This window comes from Chroicocephalus ridibundus, chromosome Z (genome assembly GCF_963924245.1).
Source record: "Chroicocephalus ridibundus chromosome Z, bChrRid1.1, whole genome shotgun sequence".
Taxonomy (NCBI): Eukaryota; Metazoa; Chordata; class Aves; order Charadriiformes; family Laridae; genus Chroicocephalus; species Chroicocephalus ridibundus.
Window position 1 is genome coordinate 23417997 of NC_086316.1, and position 12501 is coordinate 23430497.

Consider the following 12501-nt stretch of genomic DNA (forward strand, 5'->3'; position numbering starts at 1 on the left):
GAGAGGCAGCAGCTGGCAGCGGAGAGAGGAGGCAAGAAGGGGAAAAAGTTCTGTTTGATCAAATAAATGTAGAGACTTTAATATTCCTGGTGTATGTGTGTGTGTATATATATATATATATGTATGTACATAAAAATCGCTATATCCTTAGCCTAAGGCTGTCATAGCAGCAGTTATCAAAATACGGTAGTTAAATTCTGCTATAATTTTTCAACAACGTGTTTTAATTTGTTCCTTTCAGAGACAGAACGGATCTAAAGACAGCCTAATAGAAGAAACATCTCAGCTATCCACTAACAATATCGATGGAAAACCCACCACTAAGATCATAAAAACTGTACAGGTGTCACGCTTCAAGGTGGAGACTTGACTGCCATAACTGACGATGGTGAATGGATTTTTTTCTTTGGAAATGGGGAATTTGTGTGTGTGTGTGCAAGGGAAGGAACTGAAGTCGACGTGGTAGCAATTTCTTCAGGACACTCTGAAGCGCAGCCTCCTTGTTGGGAAGGCCAAGCAATGCACTAGAACCACCGTTCTAGTGGTGTGACTGATCGAGGAGAAGCTGCCTGATTAGACAACCAAAAAGAAAAGTCTTAGTAGACCTGAATGATCAGCAGTTACATTTCCAAAAAATGAACAAAACAAAAAAAATTGCTGCAAGAAAACAGGCTTTATGGTCTGCTCTGTAACTGAATAGCCTTTTTCCAAAAAATGACTGTTAACTGACCAGGATGCTTCAAGAGAAGCAAAATAGTCATATTTTTGGCCAATTGTGCAATACAGTGTGATATGGGGAGAATTATCTTCACAATTTTATATGGGGATCAACTTATGTCCTGAGACATAAGGACTGATAGCTCTTACAAGATTTATTTTAGCCTAGCACAACAACAGATGCTCGTGTTGTTAATACAAATGTTGACTCAACCTGTTTCAGCTCAGAAATAATAGATTTCCAGAGAGTTCCAGAGGTGATACAGACTTACTTTCCCTTGGCAGTTTTAAGTGTTCTCTCAATTTTGAATGCCCTTTTATGTAGAGGGACTATTTAATTGAACATTCCATACCACAGAAATACATCTATCACCTTACAGTAAACCACACTGGAAAAAAAAAAAGGAGAATGTGTACTGACCCACCATATTTAGACTGCTTAGCAAGGCACTTAAGTACTGGTTAAATGAAACTTGTAGAGTAGGATTTAAGACAGCTAGCAAATAGCCTTTTGCCTTTTTTTTTTTTTTAAACTAGATTAGCGAAGTCTGCCTTAACCTCTTTTCATATGAGATAATCAATGCTAGTACCTTCCAATACTTTTCTCTGAGCCATTTCTACTACGATAAAATGACAAAGGCAGTATTTCAGGTATGATAATTGCAATTTTTTTCTATTGTCACGGTAGGAATAGTAAGTTTTAACAATGCTGCACATTCATTGGGTTATCTTCTAGTACGTATCTGAAGTGATGCTATCTATCTCTTCTGTCCTATCACTTTGTACAAATGATCTGCCTCCCATTTGTCCACAGTCGGCACACGGATGAGCCTTCTGGCATTGCTAACTTATTAAGAAGCTTAGGAAAATCTTGGTGTTGTGAAAGTAAATTTGCTAGGCGTAATCCCCAAACTAAATATTGAATTTGTCAAACAGCATTGGAAAGGGCTGTAGTAGCTCATGTGCCTTTTTACATGAGTCCTCCTTAAACTCGACCCGCACCACCTCAGTGGTTTGCAGTGTTCCTGTGTCTTCTTGGGGGTTGGACTAGATGACCTTTAGAGGTCCCTTCCAACCCAAACTATTCTGTGATTCTACGCCTAGCAACACTATACCAGGGGACTGCAGCCCTGTCAGGAAGGTAATACTGTTTGAGAACTGGTGTGATCATAAGGCATCTAAGTTATGCTTTACAAGAGGCATGGGATTACTGATACACATTTTAACTAACAAAACTGAGAAGTGAAACCTTGTGTGATGTGTTTTATTTTCCACTTCATTTTTTGATTCTTTATTGTTTCATGATCTGAGGTGGTCAGGTGGATGCTACTAGCCAGGGTGATAGCCAAACAGTTTTTATATTCCTATCATAGGAATTGGTCTGCAGTTGTGAGATCCTGCATCGTGCCAGGGAAGGCAGATTCACTTCATAAATATTCTTCTTTGATCACTTATTTGGGACAGTTCTGCTTCTTCAGTCTCAGTAAACAAGTCTATGGGAAGGAAAAAGCCTAGAGCCTCTCTGTGATAAGAATTCTGTTTTCATGGAGGTTCTTCAGCATTTTCTGGCTTTACTATAGATTTCATTCTAGGACATTGTTGGGCTTGGCTTAAAGTATTTGCTCAAACTGTTTTGGAAGTCTGTTAAATAGTTTCACTGTCATTGCTCCAATTTAACGGGATATTTTAAGATCTATTTATGACCCTGTGTAGTATTCTCACAAGCACCAGTTAAAAAAACCAAACCAAACAAAACGAAAAAAAAACTCCACAACCCACCCCATCATTGTGGCAAAAATTAAGGTGATATAGATTAATCTAGAGCATCACAATCTTTTGGAAGACTACTGAAACACGACAAACCACACAAGAACTGGTTACAGTGTCTGCAGCAAAAGCCACTCATTATTTCTTCAAGGTGTTCCAAGCTGGAGCATTATGCACGCGCTTGTAGTTTGTTGCTTTCTAAATCATTACCATTATTCTGCATTCCTTACTCAGGCACAGGCAAGTAGAACATATCTACTTCCTTTAGGAGGATTTGTGTTGTTATTATTTGAGAATTATCTGTACATAGTGTCCTTATCTTGCCAATCCTCAAATATTGATCAAGAAGAAAATTACTTGCAAGTTTTATATCCAACCTCATGTTTTTTCTGTATGTTGTCATCTGCCTGTGGGCTTTTGTCTATTATTGCTCGATACCATCAGCCAAGTGTGTGGCATTTTACTTATCCTACTACATCAGAAAACAGGCTTCTATGTAGACTAATAGTGAAAGGTTTCAATTCTCAAGTCACAGGAGCATTGTTTAGTAAGCAAGCCAAATTTTTTCCTTTTAAATGAGAAATGTACAGAGTCCTAGATTTGAGTTAGTGGTCTTCTCTCCAATGAGACTATGTAGGAAGCCGGTTTCAGCAAGTCAAATGCTCATTCTAAGGCACTACAATAGTTTTGTATCTACAGAAGAAAGACTAAGCTCAACACCTGTATTATGTGTTCAGTGTCAGTACAAGGCAAAACTTGGACAAGGATGTCACTGTCAGCTAATAATACAAAAAAGAAACTTTTTCCATGCCTGTGAGCCTCCTTTCCCTTCAAGCTTCTTTCCCTCAGTCATTTGAGGAAAGGCACCTTTTCCTGTGATCTTGTTACTGTTGTGTGAGGACCTACACATGATCAATCACTGCAAGCACTTACTGTGTGGCAGCTATGCTCTGTAGCCCTAAGCCAGCCCTGTAACATCTGTAAGCAGCTGGTTTCTTACATCTCTGAGCTACACCTTGCCCTTCCCACTGTTGCTACCATTCCCTGGCTTGCTTAAGGCTTGCACTGCCTCGAGGCAGTTACGTTTTCAGGCCTGCCGTGTGCATGTCAGCCTCAAATATGTGTACCTCATGATGAGTCAGGCAAAAGACAGGAGATGCATAACCATCTCAGGCAAAGTTTACCCTGGGATTGGATGCCATACAGACCTGTCCTCACTGGAAAAGGAGTGGTATTTGAGAAATTCTCATCCTAATTCTGCTTCTAGTCTGCTGAACTGATCTCAGGCCAACAACTTCAACTTTGTGCCTCTGCATTTACCTCTTCGGAGACTTCTGTAAGTGCTAGAAATAGGTAAGTTATGGAACTCTCTCACTTACTAATTAGCAACACTACAATGTAGATATACCTCTTTGCAAAACACGTATTTTATACAATAAAGAGGGCTTGCTTACCACACTACAAAACCATTTTGTGTATCCCATATTGGTCCTCTTGCTTGTTAGCTGGTTTCTTTCATTAGGAGCTAGCCTTGACCTGCTGTTTTCTACACTGCACTCCTTCCCAATACCCCCAACCTTGTAACTTGTTATTCTAATTGAGCTCATTATATTGAAGATGTTGGTTGGGAAAAAAAAAGAAATCACTATAATTTAAGTTGCCAAATCAGTCATCTTTATACAGGTCAATATTGAACTGAATGGATAGCACATTTTCTTTTGGGAAAGCCTGTTTAATTCAAAGGTAGAAAGATGTTTGAAAACAACATAAACATATCAATGTGATGTGTATGTTCTATGTACATTAAGTATTCATGAAGCAACTGTGTGCTTTATTTTAAATTGAGTTTGATAGATGGCTGTGTCAATACTTGTGTCCAGGTTATTTAAAAGTCAAGTAAAACTTGAATTTTTAGGGCATTCCCTGGTTGCCTGTGTGTCTTATTTACATTACACAAAGGAGCAAAGCCTTCAGAAACAAGAGATTCATTTGACAACACCATCTGGTAAAAACAGGTGTAGTACCAATTAAAAACCGCTTGAGGATACAGCTTCTCCAGATTAAGTATTTTTCCTGGTAGCAGCAAGTTGTCAGCATAAGCTTTATACTCCAGTGCATATCCATACTAAATTTTCCTTTCTTACCTGAAAATCACCAGAAAACAGCAGACTACATGAGCTGTCAAACCAAACATACAGATGCAAAGCTAGTGTGGCAGATGCTCTTTCCTTCATGTGCCTGTTTTAATTTCTCTCCTGTATTTGTCTCTTTGATATGAGTTGTGGTGGGTTGACTTCAGGGGGACACCAGGTGCCCACTAAGCTGCTCCGTCCCTCCCCTCCTTAGCAGGATGAGGGGGGACAGAGAAAAGAGTAAGATGGAAAAAACCTCATGGGTCAAGATAAAGGCAGTTTAAAAGGTAAGCTTTTATTGCTAAGCAGATGTCATACGGTATGGAATATCCCTTTGGGCAGTTTGGGTCAGCTGTCCTGGCTACGTCCCCTCTCAAGATCTTGCCCACCGCCAGCCTACTGGTGAGAGGGGAACAGGGGAATGTTGGAGAGACAGCCTTGATGCAGTAGCCAAAACAATGGTGTGTTATCAACACCTTTCTAGCCACTAATAAACAGCACTATGACAACTGCTATGGGGAAAATTAACTCCATCTGACCCGAACTCATAGTGAGTTAAGAAAACCACTGGCCTCCCAGCTGGTCACAATTTAAAGATACAGCTTAGTCACAGTAATGTTAAGATCTCAAAAATAGCTAGGACTATGCAGTTATTTCCTCAATGAAGATATAAAAATGTACTTGACATTCTTCATAAAATACTGTTAAATTTACTACAACTAAGCCCCTTTGCTGGGCAAAAGAGGTAACAGATTTACATTCAATAATTCCCCCATTGATGGACTGTTTAACAGATCTGGCCTTAGTCAACTCAGATGCAGCATGCTGAATAGTTGAAGAGGAATTCAGAACACACCAGCTTTCCTTCTGTGCACACCTCTAAAGGGTTCTGATTTGCAGCTTTAAATCCTGAGACCCCTCTTCCACAGAGCTCTGGAGGTAAGAGAAAGGAGGGTTGGTGCAACACTAACATAGTGCACAGATTTTTTTTCTCTTGCTCTCCTAGACCACCTTGGAATCTGTCCTCCTTTCTACTTTTAAATACTATCAGCTTCAACAGTCTGTCAGACATTGTATTCATGTACAACAGAGGAAAAGTGAAAAAATAAAGGAGTCTTGAGGTTTTTTCCCAAGGCTACAGTCCAGTTAGCCATGCAAAAACCGAAAGGCAGTCCTGATGCTTAACACATACTCAATATTTACCAGCATTACTAATTTAGTAAGCTATGTCTAATATTCCTCCCTCTACCTCACTTTTTCTTTGTTCCACCACACTATGGAAACAGGTATTAGACACTGAAGCTTAAGATTCTACAGTTTTTCTTGTTGAAAGAGAATTAACATTTTAGAGAGCCATCATTAAAACCTGGCATTAGATCTTGCTCTCAAGAGTTTAAAAAAAAAAAGTCTTGAAATCTACTCCTGCCAGTCTTGCACTTTAAGAACAAAGACCCATGAGCAAAACTCCTGAACAGATGGTATCTTCAGGGAATGTAATCCCTAAAAGAAACCCTAAGCTTTCAAGTGCATCCAATAATTATATGTTGGATCACTAAAAATTAATTACTTTTGTCTAAACCTCCTTTCCTCTTGACAAACTAAAAACTAACTTTATGCTTAGACTTTGCATTCGTAATTTGCTTGTGTTCACTACTAAAAAAAAAAAAAAAAAGACGTTGCAAGATACGTAATTTCAGCATTTGCTCTTCTGATAAAATTAATTTATGAGAAGCCTTCCCAAAAAAAAAAGCAGGAATTCTAGTTGTTATACCTGGAGTATTTCACTGTACTTCAAGTTTAGTTGCAGTACCATATTATACAGCTGATCAAGGTAATAAAAAACTAAGCTTGCAGTTTTCCATGTTGGAGAAACACCTTTCCTGCTATTTTTAAACCCAGGCTTGCTGAACTTTAATTTCTACTGTTCCTCACCACAATACAATCTCAGCTAACCCAATCTCCCAAGTACTACAGAAGACCATGGTTTCAGTGATCATTTCCCCTCTACTTAATAGCTCCTAGGTTTTATTTAGTCCAAAGGGGTGAACTGGTATCCCAAACACAATGTCAAGGAAGTCAGAACTGTCAAACTGCTATTATAGCTTGGGAAGGATAGAAATTCTGAGAACAGAAATATAAATCTTTATTTTTTTGGCTACATAAATATTACCAGACACTGCCCCAATACAGTTAAAAGCACCTTGTGTTACTACATGCACTCTTAACATTCCATCTTTTTAACAGGTTTTTGTTTCTTATGGAGTAGTCTTGCATAGACTGCCACTGGTCTCAGGCTGGTTCTAACAATTCTTCCTAGGGGAAAAAAGTAAACACAATGTGAGATTGGACACATGTAGCACGCAGCTGTTTTCAGTAACACCCTCTAGATCACTGAGACTAGTCCAAAGTTACATCGACCAGCTTCCCCTCATCCCTCTGGAAAAAAGTCAAAAGCTAAAATCTGCAAATCTAATTTTTAAAGAATCTACATGCAAGAGATCTTTGCCCATCGCAAGATTTCAGATCCTAACTACAAGTTGGTGGCCGTACTAACACTTTCTACCTAGTAGGAATCAATAGAAAGTTTTGTAGTAGTAACTTCTGCACACATATTATATGCATTATAATTATACATAATGGGTATTATATGACAGTTTTAAGAGAACACTAAGCCAGTAATAGAAAGATGAGATTTAGTAATTTTATGTTGAAAAACAAGTAGCAGCCCTGTTATTAGATACATTACTCAGAGTAGATTACACATACATTTATCTTCCCAGTGTCTGAGAGATTCATATAAAAAGAGTCCCCATCTTATTCTTCAGCCTTGCAAAAAAACCCAGTGCCGGTTGTGTGAAAGGCCTGGGATGGATTTCCCTGCTTCATTTTGTATTGACAGCACTGGTAAAGCATTAAGTTTGTCTGTGTTCTTCATATTGCTCAAGTGGATTTTCACATTTCAATGCATGAAACTTTGTGATTCTAGTATTTTCAAGGGCATTGTCACAAACTTGGAAGGTATTTCATCATGTCACTGAAGATTTCTGTTCTATTCTTTTCCACAAGGAAACCAACAGTGATGTTGTGGATCTTGTATCACTCAATTTCACTTTTGTAGGAACATGTGTGTGTTCATGCAAAATACTGAACTGTCAGTTTAATTTTTCCCCAGAAGTTATTTGAGTCCTTTCTCAGCAAGAAACAGCATACATTCTTTAAATAACTCCAGATCAACCAGTCTGGTAGCTACTGGGAAATCGCTTTCTGAATATCTGTCTTCAGCATGGAAAAACTATTGGATCACAAACTTCCTTCAGAACTTGACTCAGCTCAGTTTGCACAACTTGGCATAAGAGCTTATCATGTTGTTTTTGTAAGCGGCTGCCAAATAATCAGAGCTATAATCACATTTTGAAAGCTGCTACTGCAAACACCACACAATTATACAACCTGTATTTCTCTGCCCTAGTAGTTTGTGCAGTATTATTAATATCTAGCACAGTGAAAGAATAAAAAAGCATGCAGCAAAATCACTGATGATTCAAAAGCCTCAATAATCCAAAAGACTCATTAATGGGTGCCAAATGCAACCCCAATTCTTCTGGAAACTTCTCCCTTTTATCTCTTCCAAGTATTCTTGAACAATATTTATACTTCTTCCCCTGCTTCAGTGCGCAGCACTATGTCTCAGTACTCTCCTCTTCACTATGCTCAAGATGTGTAAGCTGGACATGTTTTATTGTTTTTCTGCTCCATTCAATCTACCCTTCATCACTGCTGTACTTTCCTATGTTTGAGCAACTAGTCTGTTTACAGTCAGCTGCTGCTGCTAAAAAAACCTTCAGCATTTTTTTCTTTCACTGAGCACTGCACAAAGTATTCAACAGGAACACCACTCTCTAGCACATGGTGTAATATTGTGACCCTTTCTAATTTATAAGACAATCAGTCATTTCTTCAATTTGACTTGAAACTTAAGTTCGTACTCCGAATTTCACCTTCAATTTAGTCTCTACAAAATTAGAGTAGGCTGTCTAATAGTTTACTCAGTATGGCTTACACCCCCTGAAATGTAGGGGGTTATCATAATGATTTCTCAGTACTGGATTGTTCTTACATCACATTCACAATATTGACCAAGAAGTTCCTGGCTTCAAAGACTGGGATTACTTGTCATTACTACGTACTCTTGGGTACGCAGGTTACACGAACCACAGTTTCGGCACTGAAGAAATCTTTCCTAATACAAGCAATTTTTACTAATGCCTTGTTTCTAACATTGAATTTCATGCTGTCTTGCACTACTCAACTTTCCCATAGTGTTGGCTTTTCCAAGACTTTACAGTGAAACAGCACTTTACGTATAAGATTCTGAGCTTTCATGTTTCACCAGTCTTTGAACATATTCAGTCCTTGTATTCTGAACTGCTCCACAGTTATCACCCCCAAGAACAACACAGGAAAGCACAGACTCCTCTTGGACACACTGGCAGCCACTCACTGCTTTTAATAAGGCAGTCACATCAAACTTTTTAGTTTAGGGTTTCCACCTTGCTTTTGGTGATGAGAACAGAGTCAAAAGGCTGATCTCACTCTCAATGTTTCAATTCAAGTTTCTGCTCTAAAGTCATTCTGTTGAACTTCTTTTTCAACAAAATGTCTGCTTCATTACAAGAAAAGGCTGAAGGACACCACTGCACAAGAAATTACTGTTACTCACCTCATGAAGGAAGCTGCAGGACAGCTGGGCAATCAGCATTTTGTGTAACTTTTTCCTACATGCCCTTCGCACGCTCAGAGGCTTTCACCAGAGAGGGCTATGTCTGTAAGCTTCTAACTTCCAGCAAAACACACTACAACTCTGTAAGAAGCATTCATAGCATTAAGCACTCCAGTTGGAACAGACCTCACAATCCCATAAGAGCCGCCACTGCCAGCGGTATTAAAAGTATACTTTACACTTTCAAAAGTACACCAAGGAAAGACTGTTCTACGTATAGCAGAAGACTAGAATACATATCATCCAATACCGAATAGTCCTACAGAGGGATTCTTTTTAAACCTTTCTGACACCAGACATAAATAACAAAAGGCAAATGCACAAAGGCAAAACACATTTTTCCCCCATTAAAGAAGATTTTCATGTTTTCTGTAGCTGAGTATTATGAAGCTGTAGATATCTTTTTGCAACAGAAAAAATAGAGGCCACTGCAGAAGTCTGAAATGTTATGCACTAACTACTTGCAGCACAGAAGTAAGATGTTATCATGATAGCCAGGATGGCTAAAAAATGGTGGAAGTGGCCATTATCATTTTAGTTTTTCCTCTTTTAATAACTGTCAGACTCTTCATTTAAAAAGACTGAAGCATAAAATCTACCATGTAACTGCTCAACCATACAATTCCTACAGGTTTTTTTTTTTGTCCTTGCAAAAACAGGGAGGAGAAAGGTAAATAACCAGGCTCCTGAAACAGTTTGAGCAAGAATTCCTGTCTGCCTTTTTTGACACCACATTCATTCTGGACACAAATGAATGGGCAACACAAAGGCAAAAATTTAAGTATTAGAACTGATCACCTCTAAAAAATTAAATTAACAGCATATGAAGAAGATCAATTCATCAGTAGGCAAATACTTAAAAAAATTCACAAGTAAATAATGTTTTATACAGAATAAGCATTTCATAATTAAAGCCAAGCACACCATACTCTTGGGGCATCTTCTGGTCATGTTGGTGCTTGCTTAGGCCATCGACAGACTTCCATTGCTTTCATCTGAAAGAAAAGGGAGAACACACTTTCACTTGGAAGAGTGACTGAGATACACAAACAGTACAAGAAGCCTAACATGAAATATTTGAAATAATTGCCTGATTTCAAACAACAGCAAGTAGACTCTACATGTCCTTCCCCCTCGAAAAAAAAAAAGCCCCAATCATCCCTATCAATGCACTTTTAAGATTAAGGGCTACTCAATTACAAGAGTTGCAGTGTCCTGCTACAGCAGAAAGTAGTTATGTGGAAACCCATCAACATCTCAGAAAGCCCACGCACAGATGTCTGTGTACAACAGCTGCACTCAACTTTCCCACCTTACTGAAAAAGTATTCCTCTAAAACGGGTGGTATGGTGCATTTAAAACATGCTGGATGCATGGCAAAAGCCTGCCCAAAGGAATTAAACATAAACCAACGAAATAACGGAACTAGAAAATTCACTCTTCCAGAAGGTGAGCTTTTGGAGAGTTCTCCCAAGGAGCAGCGAGCAGCCTACATATAAGCCTTCAAAACTATAAACTCCAGGAGACGAAGGGCCACCTATCATAGAATTATCTAGGCTGGAAGAGATCTTTAAGGTCATTGAATCCAACCATCAACCTAACACTACCAAAACCACATGCCTAAGCACCACAATGTCTTTTAAATACCTCCAGGGATGGCAATTCCACCGCTTCCCTGCGCAGCCTGTTGCAATGCTTGGTAGCCCTTTCAGTGAAATTGTTTTTCCGAATACCCAATCAAAACCTCCTGTGGTGTAACACGAGGCCATTTCCTCTTGTCCTATTGCTTATTACTTGGGAGAAAATACAACGCCCCCCCCTCGCTACAGCCTCCTTTCAGGTAGTTGTAGAGAATAGTCTCCCCTCAGCCTTCCTTTCTCCAGATTAAACAACCTCAGTTCCCTCGGCTGCTCTAGAGACTTGTTCTCTAGACCCTTTACCAGCTTCACTGCCCTTCTCTGGGCTCGCTCCAGAAATTTAATGTCTTTCTTGTAGTGAAGGGCCCAAAACTGAACACAGTACTCGAGACGGGGCCTCACCAGTGCCAAGTACTGGGGAATGATCACTTCCCTAGTCCCGCTCACCACACTATTTCTCATACAGGCCACTGAGTCACTCAATGCTTTATTTCATGGAGATGAGATAACGAGGACGGAAGGAAAGGTCGTCCGTGTGCTAAAGCTGTTCCCCTCACGAAGCGGCATCCCATCCCCAGCCAACCCCTCCCAGGCCCCGTGCCCGCGGCACCTCCTGCGGCGGGGAGAGCAGCACCAGGCTCTCGGGGAGGCCGTTTCAAGACCCCCAACCCCTTCCCGTTACCGGCTCAGCCCTCCCCGTGCCCGCTGCGGCCTGGCCTACGTCTTCAGCGAGCACCCTGGCCCGGCCGGCGGCCGCTAGCAGAGACAGAGACGGCCCCGGCCCTCCATGGTCCTCACCGCGAGCGCGTGCCACCCCACACATCAACCGCCACCACGCGCGCCGAGAGAGAGACCAGCGGCCCCTGCTGCTCCCAGCGTGCCTCGAGAGGCGCGAACCAACGCTCCGGCAAGGGGGGGTGGATGGAGAAAGACACACAGGCCAGCTCTTCCCGCAGCGCAGAGGCCGCGTAAAGGGTCTTCCACAGAAGAGACCCTACAGCCCTCAGCAGGCGGAGTCCCGAGCAGGCAACCCCGCCGTGATGCAGGGCGGTGAGGTCCCGGGCAGCACCGCCCCTTCCCCCCTGCGCGAACAGAGCGATGGAGGCTCCCGGGGGAGGCCCCCCCCCCCCCGCCTCGAGCCATTGCGCATGCGCAGCGCCCCCAAGGGGCGCTCAGGGTGGGTTGGGGTGCGGTGGAGGCCGCGTACTCCTCGGCCCCGCCGGCCGGGACGTGAGGGCGCAGCTGGCGCCGCCAGCGGTCGGTGCTCACTACGCTGGGTCGGGGGCGGGCGGTCTTCGGTGCTGAAGTGACTGCAGGGGGAAATTAACTGTTCTCCTGTGGCAAAGGGGCTGCCGTGCGTGCGGCGTATTTACGCCAGCGAGCTGGGCGCGCTGTGGGGCCTTCATCAGTACGGCTTGTCCGAGGTGAGCCCCTACTGGCACAATTAACTCTGCCACAGAAAGCATCT

General features: G+C 41.5%; 1 protein-coding gene, 1 long non-coding RNA gene and 1 other non-coding gene across 8 annotated transcripts in view; 1 reads left to right on the forward strand and 2 right to left on the reverse strand.

Annotated features, from left to right (window-relative positions):
- Window positions 1-4882, forward strand: part of EPB41L4A (erythrocyte membrane protein band 4.1 like 4A) — a 134508-nt gene extending 129626 nt beyond the window's left edge. For all 3 annotated transcript variants that reach the window (XM_063319779.1, XM_063319780.1, XM_063319781.1), the window contains one exon: window positions 242-4882. In XM_063319779.1, coding sequence (XP_063175849.1) covers window positions 242-370 — 129 coding nt within the window. In that variant the 3' untranslated portion in view covers window positions 371-4882. The remainder of the gene's footprint in view (window positions 1-241) is intronic.
- A 26-nt stretch (window positions 4883-4908) lies between these two features.
- Window positions 4909-11986, reverse strand: LOC134508328 (uncharacterized). Of its 4 annotated transcripts, none has more exons than XR_010069037.1 (5): window positions 11832-11986; window positions 10321-10391; window positions 9337-9477; window positions 6817-6929; window positions 4909-5015 (listed from the first exon to the last, which is right to left on the reverse strand). It is a non-coding gene; the product is annotated as an uncharacterized LOC134508328 (long non-coding RNA). The 4 variants fall into 4 exon arrangements; XR_010069038.1 differs by having other exon boundaries at window positions 4924-5012; XR_010069036.1 differs by lacking the exon at window positions 4909-5015 and having other exon boundaries at window positions 6274-6929; window positions 10326-10391; window positions 11832-11985.
- On the reverse strand, window positions 10036-10168 carry LOC134509095 (small nucleolar RNA SNORA13). The gene has a single exon (XR_010069237.1). It is a non-coding gene; the product is annotated as a small nucleolar RNA SNORA13 (small nucleolar RNA).
- Window positions 11987-12501: the final 515 nt, after the last annotated feature.